Genomic DNA, 26451 nt, shown 5'->3' with positions numbered 1-26451 from the left:
TTGGCCGTGCTGTGGCCCAACACGCCGACACATTGTGCACGACGCATGTGCGTGGAGGCGCGGTTTTGTGTTCTTATGTTGAATGTTTCAACATGTCGGAATCGCGGAGTCCACGTGGGGTGACCACATACGTCTGTCATCTTTACGTGACTCGGCTTCTGAATCGAGGGAACGCGGCCGATGGAGCGCGAGGCACTCTGAAGCCAAGTGGCTTGGACCCTGGGGATGACGTGTCCTGGCACGTGTTCTTGGTCATGGCCGTAGAATGCGGGTTTGGCGGCAGCGGCGCCACGGTTGGAGCTTTGGGGCTGAGGGTACCTGGTGACGAAAAGTGACCAGGTTCAAAGGCACATGAGCTCGGCATTCCGCGAATAAAGGAGGGTGGTTCCTGGTACATCTTTCCGAGGTCGGGATTTCGATTTCACCTCCAATCGCTCGGCTTGCGAGCACTCTCGAGCTCCACGATAGTGCTCACAAGCCGAGCGATTGAAGGATGGCTACGAGTGCGTGGGTATGGGGGACCACAGATAAGGAGTATCATGCCGAGGGAGCCAAGATCTGCGTGAATGAAGATTCAGCCAACGAAAGCGAGAGAAATGCAAGATGAGCCTGACGTGTCCTAGTTTTGACAGAATTGAGGTACAGGCATTCTAGAAGCAGAGGCCGCGAATCGCCCTTCTTCACAACCAGATGTTGGAAAAAAGCGGCGTGTATGCCTAAATGCTGAGATGGCGGGGCGGTGATCTGGCTCGCTGTAGTCCGGCTAGCCTGGTAGGTGGCGACTTGAGATGGCGGGGCGGTGATCTGGCTCGCTGTAGTCCGGCTAGCCCGGTAGGTGGCGACTTCTCAACAGAAAAGAGGAAATCGAGCTGTCGAACACACTGTCGCTGTCCGCTATGGGGTCCGGCACATATGCACTCGAACGGGGTTTGCAGCTCTCTCTGCCGGCGGTAGCGCCGGTGAGCGTGATCATTACCCTCCGTGCGGCGTGGCACTGCGTCGATGGCCAATGGTCAATCGTCAATCGTCGATCGTCGACGGCCGATAGAGTACCCATCGAGTCCAACCGTTGTTCGTCTGTCAGTCAGTATCACATTCTCCGCCCAACTTCTGACCTCGGCGATACACATCACAGCCTGAGGCTAATTTCTCAGTCAGCCCCAGTTTATTGCACAGCATGGCCACACGCGTTCACTCTTCTCTCACGGCCACCTCGAGGGTCCACAATTTCATTTCGACCTATTCCTCCTTCACCTCAAGTCGACGCCTTTCCTACTCCGCTCCTCTCTCACTAGCCTACCCAACTGACAATCAGTCCCCACGTAAATACGTCTTGCATTCTGTACATCCAGATCCACGAGTCTTCCATTTTGTTGGCCCGTGTGCATGTGTGGTACACATCGGGCTGGACTGGGCCCACCTTTCACACAACCCGCCAGTCCAACGAGTCCCAGCCCTGTTGTGGTACCTGAAACACTGACCCGACTTCTGCGCAAGTGTAGCAGCTCTCCAGTTACTGGCCATGTAGTAAGTGTTGATTTTCAACACTCCACCATCCACCTCTGTCATCCGTCGGAGAGTTTCCAACGTTAATTGATTAAACAGTAAACGACGATAACAACCAGCCCCGATAGAAGCGCCGCCATTTCCTTCTCCTACCTGCTTAGGACAGTTTGGTAGGTCGCTCGACCGGGGTTAAACTTCCCTGGATGGGGCCGAGGTACCAGATGTCGAGGTGACATAGGACCCTTTCGCCAGCCACGGTTGTTACCAGGCAAGGGAGCCATCACCTGCCATTGCAGCCTCGGACGAGTGACACGGATCCCAACGAGTTTGGGCTTTGACTTCACTAGCTTTCAGCTGTAACAAAACACAGCGACTCACCCTTGATCTACGTATAGTGACGGTTCACACGCCATAGTGGCTATGCCGACATGTCAGCGCCTCCCGAGGTACTGCTGACCTGCAGGAAAGTATTCTCCCCATTTCCCTGCCGCTCAATGTCTTTCGTAACCCCACGCCCCTCTGTAAGTTTCAGGCAAGGTGACTTGCATGAATGGAGCGCCGTGCTCAATCTAGCGCCAAAAGGGCCAGAAACGACTGCGCAAAATGAAAGATTCCTCTGCTCTTTTAACCCCATTTTTACAGGATACTCGGCTTCGCACGCGGATTAGACGGCGTTGAATAATGGTTGATGGCACAAACGTCGGGATGATGGTAAGTCGAAACAGGGCCGGAACCGAACAAGAGGTACCGAACAAGAGGAACCGAAGAGCCAAACATGCTTACCACACGTGACGTGACTGGGCATGGTTTAATGAAGTGGCAGTGAGATGGGGTGTGGCAACAGTAGTGTCAATGCATAGTTTGTTATTTGGACGAACTGCAAGCTCCGAAATTCAGATTCAGTTTTAAGAAACAGTTGCGGAGAGTGAGCGCTCCCAGAGTGGACGGAGATGAGCAGATGGTAGAATTGTAAGGGTTAGTTGATGCCTGACGCCACTTTAAGCCCCCTTTGATTTGCGCCGAGCATGTATAGGCGGATATTTGTCTGGCTTGCAATAGATAATAATACCAGTAGTGGCGCCACAGGCACGGTGAATGATCTGAAGAACGTTGTCCAGAGATGGAGCTGGTTCCCAGGGATGACCGGAATCTCCGGTTCATTGTCAATCTCCAGCCGCGAGCAATGCCCCGTATGCCACATTACGAACCAGCCACCGCTCGCATGTTCGGACAGCAGCAGAATATCATCCGTTTCTTCACGCACTGGGGTTCCGGCAATCCCCCACGGTCACCATCTCTGGTGGGCAGCTCTCTTTAGCCAAGCACTGGATCCTGCTGGATCCTGCTGGATCCTGAAGCCCACCGGCGACTGAGAATATGGGGAAGCAAAGCAGAAACATGGCACATATGCATGATACTTGCATCGCGGGAGCTAGATCTCACGACAAGCTCAGTCGCTGCATGCAAGGTCTATGGGTCTATGCAGCATCCGTCCAGCCCTCGACCAGCGCCTCGACGCCGCAAGGGTCAACCCCCTCGCCACTCACTCCCCGCCGTGCAGCCTCCACGGCTGCGGCCACGGCATCTCGCGCCCGTCCGTTGAAGTCGTCCATGCCCGGCTCAGGCCATAGGCCTACCTGGCCGCTCGCCCACATCCAGGGCTCGCCCAAATCGCGGGGAGCATGACCCCGCCGCGCCAGCTCGCTCGGCATCGCGAATCGCTGGTGCGAGGGCGCGACGTGACCCAGCCGAGTGCCCGACCCAGCTTTACTCGACGCAGCCTGTTGCGCTGCCGGAGTCGCGCGCATGGCAGCCTGTGCTGCCGAGAGGGTGTCGAGGCGGCGATAGATGTGGTCTAGGCGTCCCGAGCGCCATGTTGGCGACCGCACCTCTAGGACCTTCTCGCTCACGCCTTCAGCCCACCCACCCTTGCCGCCCTTGCTGTTGATGCCGTCCGGTGAGCGCGTTTGCAGCATTTCCATCCAATATCTCTTGCGCTGCGTCTCCAAGCCGTCCTCATCCTCGGCGTCCTCGCCGGGGCTCGAGTACTCACTCGACATGTAGTCGATGTGAAGAGCTGACGGAGGAAGGTGTGTCTCACCAAACGAAGGGTCCTGGGCCGCCTTGGCACGGCGCTTCTGCTTCTGTTCTCGTCAGTGGATGTGACTTGCCCGAAACAGCATCCAGACGCCGACAATACTCACCAGATCCTTACGTGCCCACCGCCTCCTATTCTTCACATATTTCTGCTGCTTCTTGGCCTGCTTCGGATCGACATCTGCCAGATATCGTTTGGCAAAATTCTGGAACGCGGTGCGTGCCGCAGCCTGTTTGTCAGGAGACTGATCATGTGAGAGAATAGGGCAGTTGGATGTCATGCAGACCGTAACTGGGAACGTGGCCATCACTTACCTTTACGGTTTCTGGCTCAAGATCCTCTGGGGGAACTTTGGTCCACTGGTGGAAGTTCGTGGCCTCGCCGATAAAGCTGGACATGACATGGTCGAGCCACTGCAACTGTTAGCCTGTGTCCAATGCAGTGGAGCAGCTTGGGAAGCCCCGCACGTAGTCGCGACTGCTAGGTTGGGACGCATCGAGGTGAAGTCACATATTTTTATCCTGGACTCCACAATGATGCCCTCTTGAATAAAAAAAAAACTGGGCAGGAGCTTCGTCGTCACCTCAAGGCTTTCGGAGCCTACATTGCACTCTCACGAGCAACTAGGACCCCACGCCGCCACGGCGTCTATTCGCGCCACCTCATGACGCCGTGGCTCGCCCGTCTTCCCATCACCATCCCCCAACGTCATGGAAGCTTCTTGTGCACATGTTCCAGTCGACTCACCTCTGAATTGCGTGTGTCGCCAACGCCCGCGGTCCATGACGGGACCCACCCCACCGTTCCAACATCTCCTTCTGAAGGCTGTGGGAGGTCGTCATCGGGCCCAATGCCCATCATGCACCGCATTTTCGTTCGAATCGCTCGCTGCAACTCGACACGACGCAGGCGTTCGATACGCTTGCCAGTGCCAGTGTCGTGACGCGGCGGCCGTTTACCGCGCACGGGTCCTCCTGGTGTACCTCCCGCGGCAGGAGATAGCACTTCAGTGTATGAACGTTTGCGTACATGATGTTCAACGGACGAGTTTGAGTGGGTTGGCGTATGCTGCTCTGCCATTACAGGGGACATGGAATGAACGTAGCCGTATGGTGGAAGCTGCTGAAGAAGCTCCTGTGGCTGCCCCATGCGGTCGAGACCCATGTCCTGGGGTAAAGATGTCATTTGCCCGGCACTGTGACCGACACCGACGCCGACAGAGTGGTTGACGTTGCCCAGGCCGGGTGGCGGTTGGACGTGGTGGTTATGGGTGTGGATGTGTGCCTGGGCGTGGTTTGGCATGCCGCCTACGTTGGCAATCATGCGGCGGAGGCGGATGACTTCGTGCTTGAGTTGATCGTTAGACCAGCCGTCGAGAGTCGCTAGGTCTTCGTTTGTGATGGATTGTGGTTGTAGGTGTGCAAACGCCGAGAATAACTGGGCGGTTTGTTCTTCCTCCATAGTGGAGGGGCGCTTGTTAGGGCGCGATGATGATGATGATGGCAGTACTTTGGTGAACAGTGGATAATGTATATGCAAGTGATCAAGTGTACAGTTGATAATGGGAAGGGAGCAACCCAAGTGAATGTATAGTTGACATTGACGACAAGGACGGCGGTGTTGGTCACGAGGGATGGGAGGCGAGGAGTGGACTACTGGCTTAGACGGCCTTTAAGACGAGCCTGACATTCCAACTGTTGACAACGCCAGGACAGTAGGTACGGGTACGTCAGTACACAGGTAGAAGGTAAGAGGTTGATGACATGTGTCCACAAAACCCTAGATGAGGGGATGTAATATGTCGCTTGGGGTTTGTGCCCACCTCCGAAGTGTGACCGCATTATTTCATACTACCGCCGTATCGCCTGAGCACTTCAGGCCCGCGTCCCCGCGTACGAGGTACGAGCCCACCTGTGCCCCGTCTCGGAACCTTGAGGGTAACAGGGCCGCATGTCGCGGCATGAGCGGACGTCAAGTTCAGAGCACACGAGCACATGTACCCTACATTGACGCCTTCTTTTCCACTACCACTGACATGTTTTTTTTTTTTCCCTGTCAAAATATCCACGCGAGTATTACATCAGCAGCGGAATCTCCGGGGTTCCTGAGTTGAAGGTGTCCACACCCGTCCAGGCCGCGCTGCAAAGGCGCAGGGCGGACGGGGGTCCGAGATCGGCGACGCGTGTCACGTCTCACTCAACCACTCTACCATCAGCCCCATCAAGCAGCCTCTCCATCTTGCAACTCGTCAACAAAGAATCGCCACCCAACGCCGTCTTCGCGGCCTTCTCCTCGCCAGGCTCGCCACTCCAATTCCCCAATTCCCCTTCTCCAGCCGCACACCACCCATTACCTCGAGCCTGACGTTACTGCTTGCTCAGCTGTGCAATTTGGCCCCCGAAACGAAAAGTTCAGTCAGCCCCGCTCACCTTCCCCTAACCCAACTGACAATGTGGTGGGTGGCGAATCCACCTTGCGACCGAGAGACTGACGTCGCAGCAAGCACGTGCTCAACGCGCAGGTAGCAATCCGCGCGCCGTGCTGCCAAAAGTGGTTTGACGTGAGTCTGCATCCGGCTCGGCTGCAATGGAGAAAGGTGGGAGGGAATTGGCGCTGGCCGCGATGAGGCTGCGGAACTGCGGTCCGCGTAGTACGCCGAAGCCGGAACACGTGCGGCGCAGACCTAGATGGAGCTCCTCGATCGCGATGCTGGTGACGCACTGCGCACCCGCACCTTCCTTGTGGTTGGTGCTAGGCGGTTTGGCGAAAAAGTGCCGTCAGTGAGCGATTCCTGCGCGCGAGTGCTTGCCGGAGCGGCGAACTGCACCGTGTCAGCACGCACTGCGGCAAAGCGCTTGAGCATGGGCGGGAGAGGACCTTCCTCGCCACCATCCTCGACAATGTTATGGCCACTGTAACCGAACTCGTGCCTTCCCTTGTGCTTACCAGCTGAGCTTGGTGGAACGAGCGAGTTGGTTACTAGCAGTCACTAACAACAGTGTCCAGAGTGCCACGCAGAAAGGGAGGACCACCAGCTGCGCAAGACGTTTGAGATGGTCTTCCTCTGCAAGAAGGTGAGTCAATAGAGGCGGCCCAAATGACGAGAGCTGACGCGCAGTGCAAGAAGGCGTTCCGCAAGGACGCGCGCGAGATGGAGGAATCGGACGAGTACTGCCCACACTGCGACAACCATTTCGTGAGTGCTCTCTACTCGCTGATTCGTCGTAGCCGAGGACTAACAGCAGGTTGTTGATGCCAAGGAGCCAAAGGCGATGATCGGCGTGGAGGGCGAAGACGCGCGTGTCGACAACCGCATGCTCAAGGACGACCGTGAGAAGGAGCGCGACGGGCGCAGCCTATTCAGCCGCGACACCACGGACCGCGTCGAGCGCTTCGACTACAGCCAGGCGTTTGGCCGCCAATAACGCATCACGTTAACCGCGTAGCTGATGAGGCCAGCCTGTGCTCACGTCGGCTCACGTGATATGCACCGCGCCGAGCGGTGTCCGCGTGCGCAGCGGCGTCCCCGCGCGCGGCACGCGCTCTGCACCTCGGCGCCTCGGTCCTACACGACCTATTTCTTGATATCATCCGACGCATCTCCCTTGTAGTACATGCATTGTCATAAGTCGTCAACTAGGTGTACACGGGATATCCCAAATCGTTATGGGCCTCTATATGGCTGCTAGCTGCGTAGTGCAAGGTTCCGCACCTCCCACAAACGCTTCTCCTCACGCCTCTCTCTGTCGCGCATGTCGCTCTGGGTCTGTACGGGGCGTAGGACCCAGCCACGCATCTCGCGTCGGTGCCGGTCCTCGGCCTCACGGCACTCGGCCCACAACTCGGGCATCTCGGTGCGCAGCGGCGCGCGCTCCTCCCAGCTTGCACTTGTGAGAGTGCTAAGTCCAGTGTAGCCTGTCGTGCCGCTCGTGGCAGTGAGGCCCGTGCCGACGCTCGTGTCGCTCACGAACCTCGAGCTGATGCCGATGTTGACCAGCTTGTGCGGGAGTGCCCGGATCGTCCCCGAACCTCCAGCGCTAGATATGCTCTCCTCGTCGTCGGCCATGTCAGCGAACGGGTCCGGTTCGACCTCTTCTGGCGGCAGCAGCGATACCCAGCACATGCGCTCTGGGTCAAACTTCATGTCCCCAAAGATTCGCGCCTGTGGCGCGCTCGAGTGAGGCGACGACGCGACCGAGCTCCCGGTGAAGTGCGAGATGAGCGCCGGCCTGGTGCTGGACGCCACGGCGTCAAAGTCGCGCAGCACCCCCTCGTTACCCTCCCACCGGCTTGTGCGCGGGTTCCAGGTCATCTCGCCGACAGTCCTGGGCTTGTCCGTCGCGCCGAGATTACGGATGAGGTTGAGTGCGGGCTTGCGCTGGCGGCGCTTTTTCTTTTCTTTGTCCTTCTCCTCGGCCTTGAAGCTCGCGGCCGTAGGCGTCGGCGGCTGCTTGGCCATTGCGCGGTCAAAGGCTGTGGTCAGCTCCATTACAACTCAACGACCCACATTTCCGACCTCGCAATGTCGAGTATGGCGACTTGGACCCAGTGCTGCGCGGCGACTTGGCGTCGTCGTCAACGCGGAGGTCTTCGAGGCCGTCTAGTTCAGTGCCATCACCCCATTGCTTGGTGCGTCGCGGCATCTCCATCGTACGAATCTTGTTACGATTGAAGGTCGTGTTGACAGGCGGGCGCATCTTTGCAAGGCTGCTCGAAGTCGGCATCGTGAGTCTGCTGCCAGGCTTCTCGCCAGGCATGATAGGTAGCGGCGGGTGCTGGGGCAACTCGGATGGCCTGTGCCCGCTCGCGATCGCGTCCTGCATGGACGCGAGTGACTGCTTGCGCGCAAGCGTCGGCGACGGCGACGGAACCAGGTTGTGTTGGCTCTTCTGCGTTCGTAGGCGATGCGGCGTGCTCGGAGCGATGAGGTTCGGCGCGGTCACGCGCGATGGTAGTGGCGGTACAGGCGGAGGTTGCATCGAATTCTCCGATGTACGCCGCGATCGTGTCCCCGATCGGAAGAACGGGCTCTCAGGCCGCGTCTTGCCCGAGTTTGAGCGTAGGCTGCCGCCTGGGCTCCGTGCTCGCTGAGGAGGCGCCGCACTGGGCGGCATAGGGGGCGGCGGGAAGGGGAAGGGGTGGCCGAGCTTGGACGCCTCGGCCTTCTTGCGGTCGGCGCCGAGCAGGAATGGGGTGGGTATTGTGCGGTTCCGCCGGTTCTTCTCCAACCGGCGGTGAGTGAGCTCGGCGCGCGGGTTGTCGAACACGATCCCATCCTCGAACGAGTCGTCGGCGCGCTGAGGTAGTGGCGGTGGCGGGGGAGGAGCGTACTGCTGCTTGCGCTTGCGATCTAGGATCTGGTTGAGCGTATTAGCGTTACGGGATGCGAAGAAGGATGCGTCAGGAAGCACGAGACCATCCTCATAGTCTTCGTCATCCATGTCGTGATTGTTCTTGAACGAGTCGCGCTCGGGACCGTCAGAAACGCTAGTCATGGATGTTTCAGAGTGGCGGCCACGACTCGGGCTCTCGTCTCCCCAGGAGAAGGCACCGACGATACTTTTGCGCCCCGTGGTAGAAGGTGTAGTCGGCGCGTCCCAGTCGGTAGCGGTAGTAGCGGTGGTAGCGGTGGTAGCGGTGGTAGCCGTCGAGGCCATCGATGTGCGTGGGCGCAATTTGCGTACAGGTTGGCTCCCAGTCGCAAGAGTGAGGTTGGTGAGGTTGAGCGGGAGGACGAGATCGTCCTCCAGGTCATCGTCCTCTGCTTTCGGCGCTTGGACCGGCTGTGACTTGGCTTTGGGTTTGACCGTAGCCTGATCATCTCTCCTTCGTGGGGGCGGCAGCTTGGCCTTGAGCGTCGCGCTAGCCTTGAGCGTGTCCTGGTCCGCATCGTCAAGGTCGGGAAAGTCGTCTAGTGCGTCCATATCTGCGAGCTGGGCCGATAAGCTCTTGGGCTGGAGTTTGAGCTTGAGGCTGCCGCCTCCCGAGCCAATGCTGCTCGTGAGGCCGTCGAACGACGAATCAAAGTCGAGGTCGGCCTCCCAAGCCTTCTCGATGGCACCGGCCTTGGCCTTGACGTTGCTGCTCGACACCACCTTGTTGCCTGGGCCTGAACCCAGTCGAGTGATGACACCAACACCCTTTGGCCCTGCGCCCATGATGGTAGCGTTGAGTGTTAGTGTCTTCATGTTTGTGCGGGGCGACGAGTCTTTACGGCGTAATGTCGATGTAGGCGAGTCGCCCTTGCGCAGAAGGGTGGATGTGGTGGGTGATGTGGAGTGGACGGGGAGGGGGATGCGGCTCTTGAGCGTAGGTGGCCCGTCGTCGAACGCGTTGTCGTCGAGCACAAAGTCGTCTTCTATTATGTCCTTGAGGTGCATCTGACGCAGGGGCGAGCCGCTAAGTTTCCTCTCACGAGATTGACGTGACGAACGGCTGCTGCTCGACGCGGGACTCGAGGTGGGGAGCATGCCGCCGTCGTCAAAGTCAAAGGATGGGTCATCGGACCAGTCGTCCGCGAGCGCGGCCCATCCACTGGAAGGAGGGATGGGCATAGCCGCGGGTGTGGTGGATGGCCGGGACAGTGTTGTTGAAGTGGGATCCACGGCCAGCGCAGAGACTTATGTGTAGTCGTCGCGACCAGGCGAGAGCGAGTGAAAGGTGCGGGGCGCACGAGGGTGGGTGAATGGGTGGATGGGTGAATGGGTGGATGGGTGGATGGGTTGGAGTAGTGGAACTCTGGTGGCTGGACGAAGGGTGGGGGGAAGGCGCAGATTGAAAGGCACACGCGTGTCTGTGGACGACAGAAAGTGTCTGGGCTGGGGCGGTGGGTTCCAAGTCTGGTGTTTCCGAGTATAAGAGTGGGAAAGATGTGAAGATGAGAATATGTGGACGAGATGAAGGGACAATGATGAAGAGGACAAGGGATGGCGATGGCGAAGGGGTGATGGTTGATGAGAAGAGGTGTTTGCAGTGTTGTGAGACAGAGTGTGAATTGTTGGGGTCTATTCAGCATTCAGTATCCATTAATTCCGTAACTCGATACAATCAAAGGGAAAGAAACACGCGGGGGGGTAACATTTAAAGGATAATACAATTCATAATCAACCACTTGCCTAGTTCTAATGGAAAGACCATTGTACTGATCGGGGGGTGGTTAGTCGCCCGTGCATCAGTGCTCTACCGTGTCTCTTTTGTCTCCCGCGCTGGCCACGCCCCTGCCCCTTGCTATCCATTCAAGTGGTGCACTCTCGTCCTCGAATCGCAATGACCAATGCCCGTGAGATGGACACATCCCAACCTGGCACTCATGTCCAACTCCAACTCCATCGGTGCATTCGAGAAAAAAACGCACGTTGCCCACACGCCGTACGTCTCCTTTGTTCCCCGCTGTGACTGTCACACTGTCACACCGCCATGAGCGGGTACGTGCGGCGTGACGGGCGACTTGACATGAGGGGGAAGGAAAGACATGGCGTACTAGAGGGCAGGGTCGGATGATGAATGGCGTTTAGCGTCAGAGGGTATCAGAGGGCGCTGGTTGGACGCGCAGTTGAACTTGTGCACGGGCCACCGCGTACCACTTGAATGTACCGCGTGAATGGAAGGGCAGATGACATGTCATTCAGATGACCCAAAGACCGCGAAGCCCTGCCCTGCTTGTTCTGGCTGCATGATGATAACTCCCCGATGCGGACCCGTCACCTGTCAACAATCTCGGAGGCACTGTTGACGCGCACACGCGTGACGGTGGAGCATTCGGGGACGGCAGGCATGTCGACGCCGACATGAGGCAACGTTGTTCGGACCTGGCCTAGGCCAGGGCGTTGGGGTGGGTGGGGGAGATGAGATAACGCGTGACAAACCCCGATGACCCGAGGCACCCCAAGTAGAGATTCTACTGGCGGGGAGCTTCCATTCCGGGCAGATATGCTTCTGGCCTGGCATTCCCCCCACTTCAGGAGTGGGGCCGCTTGAGGCGTGAGCTGTAGCAAGATGATGTAGGCTGACAAAAACACTTCATATATCGACAAGCTACCAGGTGCTGGTATGGCCGGAACTCTGCCAAGACAAGTGCGAGATGAGACGCATGGGCTGTGGCCTGGCGCGCACGTCCCGGCACAGCCACATCAGAGGTGCCCAAGCGGCTATTGTTAGTAGAAGCACAGGCCAGGAACTCTGGCCGACATCTGGCCGACGTCTAGCCCGTTCGCGCCGGCTTCGTGGCGTTTCGGCCGACGCCGTTCGCACCGGCAACCGACAACCCCCAGCCCCCAGGGTGCCAGCCACTGCCTACATCCTGACCCTCCAGTGTGGGCTTTTCCTCCACCTGAGCGCCGCGACTATGGCTGACGCCGCCAAAGCCATCGCGCCCGCCCAGAACACTGCGGGCCGGTAAGCCTTGATCCCTTCGCCGCTTCCACCAAACGCCGCCAGCAGGTAACCGGCGGTTGGGGCGCCCATCAGGTAACCCCCACCCCAGCCCGTGACGATCATGCCAAAAGCGACAGCCATGCGCTGAGTGCCCATGACGGTTGAGACGACTGTGGGCATGATGGCGAAGAAGCCGCCCGACGCTGCACCGTTGATGAGCACAAAGACGATGAGGGGACCGAGCGAGACGGACGTGGGCCATAGGACGAGGAGCGAGAGCGAGGTGATGCTGAGGACGAGGAGGAGCGTGTTGATGGGCCCGAGGAGGCGGTCGGAGAGCACTCCCGTTGCGAGGCGGCCAAGTGCTGATGAAAAGTTGAAAAGACACACGAGGATTGCGCCGGTCGTCGTGCTCAGATTCATGCTGGCCGCGTAGAGGGGGAGGAAGAATGGCGGCACGAATAGTGGGAATGTGCCAAGTACGCCAGCCGCGAAGAGCGCGACAAAGTCGAGGTTCTTGAAGAGAGACCAGTCGACAAACTCGCGCCTCTGTGGGGAGAAGCGCTCCTTGATAAACCACGCAGCTGGGACACACGTTGCGAGCATGAGGAAGCCGACGAGGCGGAAGGTCCACGGGACGCCCAGATGGCGTACGCCCGCTTCGAGGGCGAGTGAGATGATGGCGCCACCGAACCCGCCGCCAGAATACACGATCCCCAATGCGGTGCCCTTGCGCCGCGTAAAGTACTGCGAAGGCGTGATGGAGATGACCATGAAGCAGAGGCTAACGCCGAGGCCCATCATCACCCCAGCGGTGACGAAGAGGCCGCCGACGTTCTTGGTTGTGAAGCCGGCCAGGAGCTGCGACGAGGCCATGAATGCCACGCCGACCAGGGCCATGGGGCGCGCGCCGACCTGTCCAAAGAGTCGCGAGTTGAGGATCGCCAGCGCGGAGAGCATCGAGACCGCAATGCTACCCACGAATGCGAGCGTCGAAGCCGGTGCAAGGTGATCGGCGACAAGGGCGCCCTGCAGCACACCCCAGGAGTAGGTCGTGCCTACGAACCAGAAGCAGAGAATGGTGCAGCACGCGACGATGATCCATGCCTGTTGGCCGCCGTCGGGCGCCTCATCATCGAGAAGGTGCGAAGCGTCCTCGGCAGTGGAGGCGGCAGGTGTTTCGGAGTCGGACGCCAAGACATCTTTGGACCGTTCGGAGCTGGGCAAAGGGGCCAACTCGATGCCATCCTCAAGCTCGCGAGCCGTCGGACGTACCTCCGAGATGTCGACCTCGAGGACGGCCTGTTTGGACAAGGACATGTACGCAAAATCGGGAGCTGGTTGGAAGGGACGCAGAGGGCTGTGGTCAACCGTTAATCCGCAGAGTGCGCGTGGTGGTGAATGAGTACAAAGACACGATTTTAGATTGTCGCCGAGTTGGAAGAAACACTCGTTTTGTCGTCGACCGCTGATATCCTCGGTTGCCGGACATCCTGATGAGTCACCTACCGGAGGATGGCTGGCTTTCGACTCGACGGTGGAGCGAGTGGTTCGCTTATGTAGACGACGTCATCCCATCAGCGGTCGAGTCAGTTCACCCATTTCGGCAGATGCCGATGTCTGCCGAAGCCGGCTCTCCACGCCTCAACTCTTGCTGGCCGTGGTTGTACATGCCTCAACTTACTTGAAAAGGAGATTACTATCTAAACAAACACTCCTTCCCTCATAACACGCGTATGGGTCCAACGACGCGTTTATCTCCCAGCCTCAGCCCACGTCCTACCGCATCAGCCCGTGCCGCTGTGACAGTGCAGACCCGCCACGCCGCCTCGCTCAGCAGCAACAGGATCAGCGCGCCGTACACCTCCCCGATATGGAGGTGGGATCCGGCCATAGACGGGAGTGGGACGCTGAGAGCGCGCGCGATCTGCCCTTTGCTTCCAGGTAGTGATCTGGCGTCAACCTTTGTTCATTCTCTCTCTATTCCTACTCAACGACGTACTGGATGTGCGATACTGCCGTCCACGCGCGCATAACTCCCATCCAGACGAGGTATCGCGCGGCCTCGTACCGGTTTTCGTTTGTATATCGTAGGGCCCAGGTTATAGATTGGCGTGGGCCCGCAGCCGCCCAGCGGAGTGATACCTGTGTCGCGCCGATTCCAAGGGCGCGGGGCGCGAGGCGGAAACGCACCTGGAGCTCGAACCAGAGGCGGGAGGAGAGGAAGCGGGGAAGGAAGGGGTGGACGGGGTCGGGCCTGGGGTTAGCCAGAGGGAAGGGGTTCAGTGGTAGTGGGATCAAGGAAGAGGCAGGAATCACACACTGTAGGACGACGAGGACGTGGATCGCGGCCCAGAGAAGGACGACGGTAGGTGTGGAGACTGCGTCAGCTTGGTAGTGGGTGGCAGTACTGTACGTCCCGAGGAAGGTTGATGGTGTGCTGGAAGTCGTAGGCGGCTGGCGCACTGCCTCATCAGGTTTGGACGCTGCCACCTGTGTTGGCTTTGCGTCGTCCATCGTGCGGCGGATGTGAGTTGCGATGAACCCGTCAAAGGCAAGCAGATGCGATGACAAGAGAAGAACAAGAGGCGCAGACAGGTTATTGCAGACAATAGACAATGAATGGTGCATTGTCAGACTATCAGAAGGTTTAGATTGATTGTGTGCGGGTGGCGCATCCGGGGTCCTAGACTGTACACAAACTTGGTCAGCCTTTTAAGATCTGATTGTGGAGGTCATTAGTAAAAGCTATTCGCCTCGTTATAAATTGCTCCCAATCAAGCTATTCTGAAAGGTATGGTCCATACCTTGCCACGTCCACTTGCCAGCAATCTCCAATCTCCAATCTCCGAGATGGACACGTTGACCCGTGTCTCGAGCGCCACCAACTCGCAGATCGCAGATCGCAGATGTACCCTCTATTCACCATGCCATTTAGACATTGTCAAATGGGATTACAATGGGGATGCATACCATGTTCTGGCCTGATGCTGGAGACCTAGCCCCCGTGTTAAATAAGTGTCGTCATAGTACTATGTCAACCACTGGGATGAGCCACAAACAAGCTTAGGAGAAGTCTCTGATACAAACGGATGCTAGGCCCCAGTCGGAATGCTGGACCGCGAAATCAATGCATTCACAATGGCCTCCGAGGGTGGCCTCTGCAGGGATGTTGCTGGCGGCCCGCGGCTCGGTAACTCGGATTGCCTCCTGGTGAAACTTGTGCTATTCATGGAAGATTCCAAGTCGCTTGGGTCGAGCTTGGCGGCTTTTGTAGTACCGGAGGAAGTGTAGACGGCCATCACATCATCTACAAGCTACAAGGCTGCTCGGCCTGCTTCCGTCAACGCTCTTGAATAGGATTATTTGCCAACATTAGCTGGTGTCCAGTGTTTACAGATAATTCCAATAACGGTTCGGGTCGGCACTATCTGACAAGGTTTCCGGGGTCAAAGGAAGGGCTTGCTTTATGATGTTCTGTAAGACTGGCACAATGTCGCGACGTCTCTGAATGACAAACAATGACAATTGGTCGAAATACAACCACGGATATATGAATAGGACTCAACTTACCAACGAGACTGTCGCGGTCGTAGCCGGGTCCGCGTGCATCTAGTGACGATGCGGCTTCTGACTGAGGTGGGCGGGGAGGAAGGTGGACGCTGAAACGAGGCAAATCCGCCAATGAACTGGGTGCTCCGGGAAGAACATTTTAAATTTGTAAGCCGCCTCTGACTACACTAGGCGTCTGTGTACGCTATTACTACTGATGCCCAATATGTGCACTACGTCCATTCGTCATTGCTATTACTTTTACTAGCCATCGCAACGTTGTTTCCTATACGATTCGGACGTCGTGCGTCTCATCGTCCTAAGCTTCAGCAAATGACGGGCGGTGGTTGAAGAGGTCGATTTAAGTACTGCTCCTGTGGGTCGTGAATTGTGGAGGGAGAGTGAAAATGGAGTAGAGATTGGGAGAAGGGTAGGATGGAAGAAAGTTGAAAAGAGGATTGTTTGAGAGTGAAGAAGTTGATGAAAAGTGCAGTGATGAGATGGCGATGGTGAGAGAGAGAGTATTAATGTTTCCTAATGTCAATTCTCCACCGCTTTCTATCGCTTTTGGTACCGCCGCGGCGATCCTCAATACTGTCCACGTCAATCTACACATTGAACGGGTTGAGGAAGGCGGTAGGAACTTTGGCATAAGTTTTTGCAAATTCATCATGTCTCTTTTACCCTTTTCACTCATCCACCTTGGTATTCTTCTCGACTGCCACATCTACCTGTTACCACCATGGACCAGGACAGGAACTCGGATATCGGTGACCACAATCATCTCCCAGGAACGATCACCACCTATAGAATGCAGATACTTTATTGTCTGGATTATGCAGAGCTGATAGAGTAGCAAACATCCCAAGCTTGTTCGAGGCACTCATTGAGGTCATGAGTATCTCCAGGCGCCTCTATGTGCACCTCGTCCGAAACCGGGACCGGGAGTCTAACAACGGTACACGGTGGCTTGTGACCAACTTCCTCGGCTGCAGTTCGGAAGAAGCGTTCTCAGCCGCCTCGACTTGATGGGACTCACGAAAATCGAAGAGAAGGATCTCAAGAAGGACGTCATGGTGTACGAGAGCCACAAACTTCCTTTGCTGACTCCAGGGAATACCGCGGCTTCACGTCAACCATCTTGGATAACCAGAAGAACTGGACCGCCATGCTGGCGTGATCAAGATGGAAGAGACAACCGTATGCCTCGAGGCGTTTTGTTGATGTCCGGGTCCTGGTGACTGTAAGGGTTTGGCCCACTCTCATCTGACGATTCCTGGGGTACAAAGGTACGCGCTCCTCCAAGGTGTGAATGAGGCCAGAAAGTCTGGTATAGGGAAGAAGACGAGATTCGTGAGCCCAGTTGCGTCAAACAAGGTCGAGGAGTGAGCTGAGCTACCAGCGATTGTTAGCAGAGCTCTTGTCATACCCTGGTACTAGCCTCATTTCATAAGACTGAACTCCCTTGAGCTTGTCCCGGGATAGCCGGGATCCCAGGGCAAGATATGGATCTCGCTTGGCTGCTTTCTCGGTAATCTCCCGCCACGAGTTGTGTCTGAAGCTGTGGTGTTCCTGCCGCTTCAGTTATAGTCAAGAACCATTCAGTCCATCACGGTCACACATCCACCAAGCAGCTTGTTCCGGCCGGTTAGGTGTTAGGTCACACAGCCTTGTAAGCCTGATGACGCGTACGGCCCAAAACTGCAGCCCCACGGGGTTCGGCTAACACCTCTCGGCTCGCTACCAATGCTCACCGCATTCCCCATAGAGATCTAATCTTGAAAAGGACAAGACTGCGTCAGCGCTGGTCTCTCACCGATAGCCATATCGGCTCTCCCCGGCCCCTTTGTGGGATTTGGGAATACACACTCGGCGAGGACTCGGAGGAGGGTTGGAAAAGGTCTGGTAAATCTCGAGTGTTGATTCGTATCTTGAAAAGGAAACATATCTAGATCTTAGACCAAGTTGGCGCGTGACCAGTTCAAGTGACGTGGCACGACGATCAAGGGCAAATGGGTAAAGGGGCCGGAATTGTCTGGGGCCTCAAAGTTGGGCAAAGAGAGACTGAGGGATCCAGGGAGATGCCATGTCTTTAAACTGAAAAACGAGGTGCGAGCAGGGTATGTGAGAGTTGATCTGGTGACGCAAGTTGTGTGTTTGGTGGGTGCGAGCGGAAAACTAGGTCTCGGCTCTTTCAGGATATCAGAGCGTCTTTGGGGCGCATTGGGGCACTGTCTTTGATTCTCGTGCATTGGGAAAAATGTGTGAGGGTTTCAAAGCAATGGAACAGGAATCTAATCAGAGTTGTTAGTTAGTTGTTAGATTGCAAGCTATCTTCAAGCCTCCAATACGCCACAAACTTGGCCAATACCGCCGGCCATTGTCTTGTGCACCAAAACGAAATCTGTCATCCTATTGGGAAATCAGGAAATAATTGGTAGGCCCCACGGGCCTCCTCAAAATACCTATTCTTTAGGGTATCACCATTGTTACAAATCATACAACCACATCACCAATCTTCGAGACAAGACTTGAATTCACTACGAGTGGAAAAAACATCCTGTCCGCGTCTGTGCACACTAAACATGAGGCCACTCACCAGGGAGCTATTAGCCAAAGGGTCGGGTCGATACACCAAAGACCGTGCCCCGGGTGCGACGAGCGCCACGGACAATGCAAAGGGGCTGGCCATCTCCATCGCTCTTCTCACCACTCATCATAACTCTACCTTCTCCTCTCCCTTACTCTCACTTACTCTTGTCATCCATAATATTACAGCAGTACTTGAAGGGCGCGGATGTTCCCCCTTCCCCTCATCCATTCCCCCACCGAGAAGGGGACCTGGGCTGCCCATGCAGCCGCGCACCCTACTGCCTTCACCTCCCCAACCAGGGCATACACGCGTCGCCTGTCGGCGGCGAGCGTGCGTGAAGCCTCCTCTTACACTCTCGGATACGCGATCGCGTCCCTCCTCAACAAGTGGAACGATCGCGAGTACGAGCTCGGCGAGCGCTGCGGTCCCCGCCTCACTCTCCGCCAAGCTGATCTGCGCGGGCTCAATATAGGCGTCGGAGGCCTCCCATACCCCGACACCAGGGTACAGGCCGCTTTCCGAACTCAGTCCCGTCTCCACCCGCAAAGTGCCGCGCGGAGCCCGCGCGACAAAGCGTCAGACTACGGGCAGCCCTTTGACGCCCGGTACGACTGGTCGGACCCCATTTCCCCTGCCCGCGCGAGTGAGGGGTGGGGCATCCACGAACCCGAGCGTGTTCTTACCGCCCGCTGTGCTTGTTGGCGGCACGAGGCCGCGCTGGCCGTCCTCGCAGTGGAAGGATTTGCACCGCGGCGACTGACCCGCGCTTCGCTTAAAGTGTGGGAGGAGGACGAACGGTGGCGAGCCCTCGCGCGCCTCCTTGGTGCCGACGTCGAAGACAACGAGCCCACCCTCCTCACTCGGGAGGAGATCATGGAGAGGGTGAGTCCAACGAGGCCACACTGATGGTAGATCTGTACCTGTCCCACCGATGTCGGGGCCATCCTCGACGCCGCAGAGCTCGGCGCGTGCCGTCTGCACGAAAATAATCCGAACCCAAATACAACTCCCAACGCCCCTTACGCCTGCCTCTCCACAGAGTGGGTGGCTGCCCTTGCCGCCGCCCCTTTCACAGTGGACATTCCCCACTGCGCCCTTCCGCCTGCCAATCTCCGCCCTCCACCTGCACCCACACAAGAGGACCTCGACCCGACAGCTGCTCTCACGCTCGAGGAGGTCGCGGCCGTGCGTGCCGCCGACGCTTCCCCCCGCCTCGAGTGGTCGCCGACCTCCCACATGGGCTCCGCACATGGACACTCGCGCACGTCCTCTGCATGGACCTTCAGCTTCGCCCAAAACTTCCTGGCCCCACCACCCTCCCCCCATCAGATCAAGTGGGGGGACCTCGCACCGTCAGAGGAAAAAGTCGCCGCGGCTGCCCGCCACCTCCTTGCGCTTGACGAGAACGCCACTGCCGCGCGCGCGCTCGTGCGCGCCATCGCCTTCGCAGCGTCCGCGGCAGAGGCAGGACAGGGGCGCATAGCCGTCGCGGTTGCTGGCACGCGGATGGCGCGCTGCGTCGCCATCGACTTGAATGTCGTCGCAATCGAGCTCGCGCCAGAGGCTGACATGTGGTGCGACTCCCCTGCTAGCTCAGTTCTCTTGGCAGACGAGGACGAGCTGATGGATTCGGGCGCCCGAAATTCTCCGTTTCAACAAGACCCAAAGCGACAACAAACCCTCCCCACGCCCAAGAGCACACGCAGCTCGCGCTCGATGCACGACTACGGCTTCCCGACACACTTTGCTTCGTACGTCGACCTCCGTACACTTCTGGCTGGGGACGTGTGGGAGCGCGTCCCGCACGACCTCGGGAGCTTCCCCTACTGGCCGTTCCCCAACCATCCGTCCCAGGAAGAAGCGCAGACCGCGCTTCTCACGGACGACTGCCTCAGCATCAACGAGATGTACACTGTGCGCACGAGCGTCGTCGCTAGTGCTGCCAACAACCTACCCGGGAGCGTGCCAATCGCCATACTGCCCGTTCCCACAGTGTCAGCAGCCTCACGGCCCGAGGTGCCCCTCCCTTCACATGTGAGACTGCCACGCACACCAGAGTTCGCACCTGTCGGCAAAAGTGTGTTCGACGTGATAGCAGACATGAAACTGCCAGATCCCATTATTCCACAGCCCGGGCCCACTGGTGTCCAACAACCGCACTTCGTGGATGTCGGCCTCCTTACCCCGCCGATCAATTTCCCCGAGCCAATCATCGCACACGAGCCAGCGGCCAGCGGCCTCTCGTTCTTCCCGCCCATCTCCCCAAATCCGGAAGGGGAGAGCACGCTCGGCATCGCCGTGCCCCAACCGCGCCAGTCGGTCCTGGACAAGCTTCATTTCGGCCTCCCTACCCCTGATTCACCGGAAGGCTCCACCATGTTCTTCCACACCACAGGCCCGCCGCCCACTCCCAAGATCCACACACCCCGTCTGTGTCGGACCAACCCTGGCACTCCGCGCCATGCAACGGGGTCTGCGTCTGTGTTCGGCGGCCCTCCTTCCGCTCCCAGACCTGGACCCATCAGTCTTCCTCCCACGCCCGACATGGGCATGGGCAACACATTGCCCGAAGTTGAGCCCCCCTTCGCCGAGGGCTGCAGCTCCTCCGGGCTGGACTGGGAGTCTTGTTCATCCCAACTGCACTCGCAACGGCCCTCGCGCGCTCCGACACCTCCTCAGTGGCAAATCCCGCCGCGCTCTCTCCCCATCTGGCCGCCCCCCTCGGCACCGCCGTCGCTCCCACCCTCACCTGCACTCCCCCCCTCTACGCCATCCCTCATCCCGCCGGCATGCACTCACACAACCTGCGTGCGCGCCATCGCCGAGCGTGTAGAGCCAGACCCAAACAGTCTGCAACGCCTGTACGACGCACTCGTGGCAGGCATCTACGCGCTCGGCGACCGTCCGCGGGCAGAGTGTCTCGCGACTGCGCCCGTCGGCGCACCCCGCGGCCCGCTTGCAGACGAGGTGCGCTCCATCGCCAAGGCAGTCAGGCGCAACAGGCGTGCACGTAACGCCGCCGAATCCAAGGCCGAGGCGGCCGCAATGACTCTGTTCGAACCGGCCATCAAATCGCGGAAGCGCAGTGCGAGCGGCGCGATGAAGGACATGTTTCCTCCCACACCCATCTCCTCGCGCTCGCCGCCTTCACCAAGTAGATTCGCCAGCCTCAGTCGCTGGTGGAAAGGGCCTCCAGAGGTAACTGCCATCCTTACGGCGCCCCCGACGCGGACGGCGAGCTCGAGCACCCTCGCACCTCCCCAGCTCGTCCCGCCGTGCGTCACGCCCGAGAGCGCGCACAAGGTCGCCCTCGACCACGCGACAATCGTCGATGAGCTGCTTTGGATTCTCGGCAAACCTGCGGACACGCGCAAGCTCAAGCCCTCGCTCATCCGTTTCCCCCAACACCAACAAGGATCGCAAGTCGACCTCCCTTCCATCGCGGACTCAGTCCTCAATCAGAGTCCCGAGGAAGTTCCCGAAGAAGTCGCCGAGTACGAGCCGGTACTCGCCGCGCTCGAACAGGCGGACATCGTTGTCATCGGCGTCCACCCCGCCTTCATGGACATTCTCCTGCGCGAAGTCGCAGGCGCATCAGTGTAGCTGTGTTAGTTGTAGAGTCTAGTTGTAGAGCGGTAGTTGTGCTGTGGTAATGCTGCATGCAAGGCTGTTGTGATTGGTCAGAAGGCCTTCTCGTACTGTCGTCAGCACGCCCGCGGCTGTACGTACGAAGCACAGGTACGCGCGCGCGGCCATAACCTCCTGGACGCTCGCGAGGCGGATTTGCGTATCGCTGGCGTAGCACCACACGCGGCGGTCGGGCTTTTCGGTCCTGCCGTCCAGCGTGAGGCGGTCCATCAGTTCGGGGGGATCGCCGGATGGATCGCCGGGCCGCGTGAACATCCGTTCCGGGTCGACGAGCACATACGCAACGTAGTGCCCGCCGAGCATGGTGCCGAGGTGCACGACCACCGCGTATAGGCGATACGGCATGGGCGTGCGACTGGGACACTGCTCTGGGCTTGGCCAGTCCTGGTACGGAGCGCGCGGCCCATCGGACGTCGGCACGGCCTTGAAGTCGTTTCTGTTTGGCGCCATGAACGGCGCAATGTCCAGCATTTCGGGGAACGACACAAAGTCGTCGAGCCTGATGTCAGCGGGGTTGCGGGTACGCGCACTTTTTCAAGCTACTGAAGGCGGAGTATACCCCGCTCGTGGTCTGCTTGAACCGCTTGATGTGAAATACAAGGACCTCGGGCGCCTTGGCTATCAGGTATCGCTTGAACGCGCGGCGTAATATGAAGTGCTTGCTGCGGCTCTGCTTCCTGCTGAACGGTGGTCGGAGGGCCGAGCGGCGCACAAATTCGGGTGGCGGCTCATCGTCGCTCTCACTGCTGTCGCTTAGACCATCGGTATCATACTCCGGCGCAGGGAATGCAGTCAAGCCCGACACGCTTGATGCGGCTGTCGTGTCCGCCGTGCTTGAACTTAGTAACGAGTCAACACTGTATCCTCCACTCGAGGGCACAACTGTGAGCGACGCCGTACCAGGCGCTGTTGGCGAGAACGACGCGGACCTCTGTACGACCTGGCGCAGCGGGGAGGGCGCGCGCATGATCCCAGGATTGCGGGGCACGTCGCGGCCGGAGTGCGCGCCGTCCCCTGCCACCGCGATGGTGGGCACGTCGTCATTGGCTGGGGTCTGGGGGTCGCTATTGCCACGCGAGTAGCGGCCCACCTTGATCTTCCAGCACTTGTGACACGCAAACGCGTTCTCACCCTCCAGCACCTCGACAGCCATGAAGTTCTTCAGGCTCTCCACGAGTCCGGAGTCTCTGGGCGGGGAAGCCTGGCCGGCATGCGCGGCACGCAGCTTGGCGAGAGGGTCATACGAGTCAGGTGGCCCGGGTGGGCCGTTGAGGATACGCTGGATGTACGCGGCCTGCGCGGCAGTGGGTGCAGCGGTGTGGTGTTGGTGCTGGTGGTGGTGCTGGTGCTGGTGCTGGTGATGATTGGAGTGGAGGGAGTTGCTAGAGACCGATGGGTCTGGCGAGATTGCGGGAGGAGTGGGCGGCACGCTGTCGGGCACTGGCGGCGCGAGCTCGAGGCGCGTGGATGTTTCAAGTAGTGGTGACACGGACGGCGACTTGTCCGGCGACGTGCCCGCCTTGGGCTTGTCCTTCTTGTCCTTGTCCTTATCCTTTCGCCGGAAAGAAAAGGACGGACGCACTCTTGCACCGAGCTTTGTACCGTTGGAGGAATTGGACATGACGTTGCTGTGCGCACTGTCCGCGTCCGACGATGGCTGACGTGGTGCGCGGCCGTGGCCGATCCCCAGATGCCTTGTCCGGCCATGTTCGCTGTCGCTCCCCTCGGGTTCCGACATTGTGGCATGCGAGTTGTCGAGGTGCTTGCCCTTTGTCGGGGTGAGGCGTGACGCGATACCGCGGAACCGGTCACGCTTGCGCTGTCGAGTGGGCTGATCGTCGTCACCCCGCATGCTCAGTGACAGGTCGAGGAATCCCTCATACGTGTGTGACACCGACTTGCAAGTCTCACACACGACGACTGACGCGAGTAGTCCGCCGAACAATGCGTCCACAAAGGATATCAGCTCCACCTCGGGCTGCTCTCCTGTCCTCGTCGGCACTGAGTCGTCAGGCAACGGTTGTGGAGCGACGGATGGCACACCAGCCGCCGCACGCTCCTTACCGAGACGCTTGATGACGTCCTTCTCCTCCATCTCCATCGAGTCGAGCAGGTGCCGCAGCAGCTCATGGGCATCTTGCTGTGCAAACTCGTCGTACTGGTCATACTTGCGTGCGAGCTCTTTTAGGAGAGCACGCAGCGACATCGCGTGCTGCATGCTCGACTCGCCCGGTCCGCTTGTCCCGCCTCCGTTATCCTTCATCGTCCACGCCTTGTGCAGCATGTTTGTGAATGCGCGCGTCACGGGCATGAGGGGATAGAGTGGGGGCTCGAGCGAGTCTGCACGAAGGCAGGGCGTCGCGTCGGGCGTCTGAACCGCAGGCGGAAGCAGAGAGTCTGGCGCCAGATGCAGAGGAAGGGCGGGGTTGTTCCGCAGCAGGGAGATGAGAGGTGGTGTTGCTGCAAGCTGGCGTTAGTACGGCCGGGTGGGGAAACGTACCGACTGGAACGTCGAGTTGAGGAAGCACGTCATGCCCATATTGATGATACCGGCGGGCTTGTTGGCGCTGGTGGGCTGGTCATCGGCAGTCGAGACGCGCGGGGAGCGCGCCGGCGACGGCGCCTTGGACTGCGGAGCCGAGCGGCTCATAATGAGCGGGTGCCGGTCGTCGGGGTAGGCAACCTCCAAACGACTAGGCGTACAAAGTCTATCACGGTGGGCTAAGTGGGATAGGTGGTGGTTATGAATGCACAGAGGATGTCAACGTTGTTGCTGTTGAGTGGTGTCGGCCAACGCCAGCCAGGGGTGGGTGGATGGATATGACAGGGACGGGGTGAGGGACCGAGGAACCACGCAGCTTCGGAGCCGCGGGAGGGACTGGTTCGGCGTAGATACGATGATTTGGCGGAGTGAGATTCGACAATGGTCAATGGATCAAGGGTAGATGAACAATGGAGTTGATGGCGCGGTCGAAGCGGCAGTAGTACTTGAATGGTTGCGAGGATTGAGCAGAGGGGCGATTGACATGGGTCTCGGTGTTTAACTCTTGACCGGGCTGCAAGTTGGCCAAGTGGGCCAGTTGGGGCAGCTATTTCATCTACCTCCACAATGATACCGTCAACTGACCACGTATCCAGGAACCGTCCATCCTTCGAACACGGACGTCGAGCCTACTTCTCAACCCACGTTTGTCCTTCCGACAACTTGATTACATGCACAACGGGTAAAAGTACAAGCTTTCCTTCTTCGCACTCCTTTGCTTTCAGCCACACGCACTGCTGGGTGATATTTGTGCACCGCAACCGCAGGGGTCTACTGATGGGGCGAGAGCTGGTCGGCTGCCATTAGCCCACTTCTACTACCCAGTGACTTGTTCGGCGATTGCCGCTCCGCACTCCGCACTACTTTTCCGCAGGAGGATACGCACCGTGGAGGACACCCTTCTTGACGAGCTCGTCGGCGGATGGACGGTTCTCAATGTCCCTGTGGAGACGATTCTGACGTCAGTGGCGCCACTGAAAGACGTACGGTGCGCATTGAACGTTCGAGGTCGCTGCGCTTGGCAGCGAGCGCGTCAGTGGGATGGCCTACAGTTAGCTCAAACGACAGTACGCAGGGGGATGAATGGGCACGATCTTAGCAGCACATTCCAGTGGAGAGGAACGCCACAGCCTGGGGCGTCGCAGAGGCACACCACAGCATCTCGTTGCGTCCATCATTCCGATAAGGAAGGCAAGTTGGGCGCTGCCCATCGTCCACACGTCAGAGGGAAGGGAGCTCCCTCCGCCTTACATGGCATCCCGTCGTGTTCCCCACTCACCCTTGAGAATGTTCTTGTTCTGAAGCTCATCCGCTCCAGGGCGATTGGCCATCATGTGCTCCATGCGCTGCCGGTCGACGGGCGAGGTCGGGGAGAGGTCGTGCGAGTCATCGACGCCCGTGGTGTCGATCTTGGCGGGGACGGGGACTGCGGCGGCCACTGTGGTTAGCGAGAGAAGGGGCTGAGGAGGACGCCTTCCCCCCTCCCCACACCGATGGTGTGGCGGTGTTGGTCAAGGAAGGTGCTGTGGACATAGGAACAACCAAGGCCGAGAGGTATTGAGGGGTTGAGAGGGGATAGTGGGACGTACTGGTTCAGATTGTTGTTGATTGTTGTTGGTTTGCTTTTGATTCAAGAGGTGTGAGCAGTAGAGAGGATGAGGTAGATGGAGAGAAAGGTACAGCGAGGGGTGAAGAAGAGTTGGATCTAAAGCTGTTGCTGGGTATACTGGGGTTGGTTGCTCTGCTCCCCATTACGTCCATTTTACGCCCCTTTAAATCTGGACGGGAACAGGTCACGAGGACATCATCTGTTGAAGTTATTTGGTGCAGGTAGAGAGAAGGTGGAGGCTTGGAGGCCGTGATGGGAACGTGGGATGGGCGCACCACCCAGCCTCCACACAAAAACAATCAGATGACGTCAAGTCTCAAGTCTTTAGTTCTGACAAACACTTTATGGCTGCTACTAGCCACCTCGGCGACCCGCAACTGTACACTCAACTTGATCATCATATTCCCATCCCATGGTCATTATATTACAACCCAGATGCAAGGTAATCGAGTTCCCAGCCCCGCGCCGCCTGTAGCGCATCCAATGTACCCTCCCTCGGATCTTCCCAGCCGTATGAGCCACATTACGCG

The 26451-nt window shown here is 58.4% G+C and overlaps 7 protein-coding genes across 7 annotated transcripts; 2 read left to right on the top strand and 5 right to left on the bottom strand.

Moving 5' to 3' along the window:
• Positions 1 to 2984: 2984 nt before the first annotated feature.
• On the bottom strand, positions 2985 to 5065 carry CcaverHIS019_0401970 (uncharacterized protein; the record flags this gene model as incomplete). The annotated part of the gene is made up of 4 exons (XM_060600005.1): positions 2985 to 3650; positions 3711 to 3833; positions 3919 to 4017; positions 4352 to 5065. The coding sequence occupies 4 exons, from the start codon at positions 5063 to 5065 to the stop codon at positions 2985 to 2987; spliced, it is 1602 nt and encodes a 533-aa protein (XP_060456642.1).
• Positions 5066 to 6054: 989 nt separating this feature from the next.
• Positions 6055 to 7029, top strand: CcaverHIS019_0401960 (uncharacterized protein; the record flags this gene model as incomplete). The annotated part of the gene is made up of 5 exons (XM_060600004.1): positions 6055 to 6059; positions 6104 to 6164; positions 6604 to 6678; positions 6723 to 6800; positions 6850 to 7029. 5 exons carry the CDS (start codon positions 6055 to 6057, stop codon positions 7027 to 7029), a joined length of 399 nt encoding a protein of 132 aa, XP_060456641.1.
• A 260-nt stretch (positions 7030 to 7289) lies between these two features.
• CcaverHIS019_0401950 (uncharacterized protein) lies at positions 7290 to 10158 on the bottom strand (the record flags this gene model as incomplete). The annotated part of the gene is made up of 2 exons (XM_060600003.1): positions 7290 to 8077; positions 8112 to 10158. 2 exons carry the CDS (start codon positions 10156 to 10158, stop codon positions 7290 to 7292), a joined length of 2835 nt encoding a protein of 944 aa, XP_060456640.1.
• A 1738-nt stretch (positions 10159 to 11896) lies between these two features.
• CcaverHIS019_0401940 (uncharacterized protein) lies at positions 11897 to 14494 on the bottom strand (the record flags this gene model as incomplete). The annotated part of the gene is made up of 4 exons (XM_060600002.1): positions 11897 to 13337; positions 13822 to 13929; positions 13980 to 14234; positions 14301 to 14494. 4 exons carry the CDS (start codon positions 14492 to 14494, stop codon positions 11897 to 11899), a joined length of 1998 nt encoding a protein of 665 aa, XP_060456639.1.
• Positions 14495 to 18326: 3832 nt separating this feature from the next.
• CcaverHIS019_0401930 (uncharacterized protein) lies at positions 18327 to 21725 on the top strand (the record flags this gene model as incomplete). Its single annotated transcript, XM_060600001.1, has 2 exons — positions 18327 to 19004; positions 19035 to 21725. 2 exons carry the CDS (start codon positions 18327 to 18329, stop codon positions 21723 to 21725), a joined length of 3369 nt encoding a protein of 1122 aa, XP_060456638.1.
• Positions 21726 to 21802: 77 nt separating this feature from the next.
• Positions 21803 to 24420, bottom strand: CcaverHIS019_0401920 (uncharacterized protein; the record flags this gene model as incomplete). The annotated part of the gene is made up of 4 exons (XM_060599999.1): positions 21803 to 21820; positions 21852 to 22269; positions 22301 to 24237; positions 24271 to 24420. 4 exons carry the CDS (start codon positions 24418 to 24420, stop codon positions 21803 to 21805), a joined length of 2523 nt encoding a protein of 840 aa, XP_060456637.1.
• A 663-nt stretch (positions 24421 to 25083) lies between these two features.
• Positions 25084 to 26073, bottom strand: CcaverHIS019_0401910 (uncharacterized protein; the record flags this gene model as incomplete). The annotated part of the gene is made up of 5 exons (XM_060599998.1): positions 25084 to 25109; positions 25199 to 25268; positions 25300 to 25358; positions 25592 to 25750; positions 26040 to 26073. 5 exons carry the CDS (start codon positions 26071 to 26073, stop codon positions 25084 to 25086), a joined length of 348 nt encoding a protein of 115 aa, XP_060456636.1.
• Positions 26074 to 26451: the final 378 nt, after the last annotated feature.

Source organism: Cutaneotrichosporon cavernicola (genome assembly GCF_030864355.1).
Source record: "Cutaneotrichosporon cavernicola HIS019 DNA, chromosome: 4".
NCBI classification, from domain to species: domain Eukaryota; kingdom Fungi; phylum Basidiomycota; class Tremellomycetes; order Trichosporonales; family Trichosporonaceae; genus Cutaneotrichosporon; species Cutaneotrichosporon cavernicola.
Note: the sequence above shows the minus strand (reverse complement) of the source record. Positions and strands in the feature narration are given on the sequence as shown.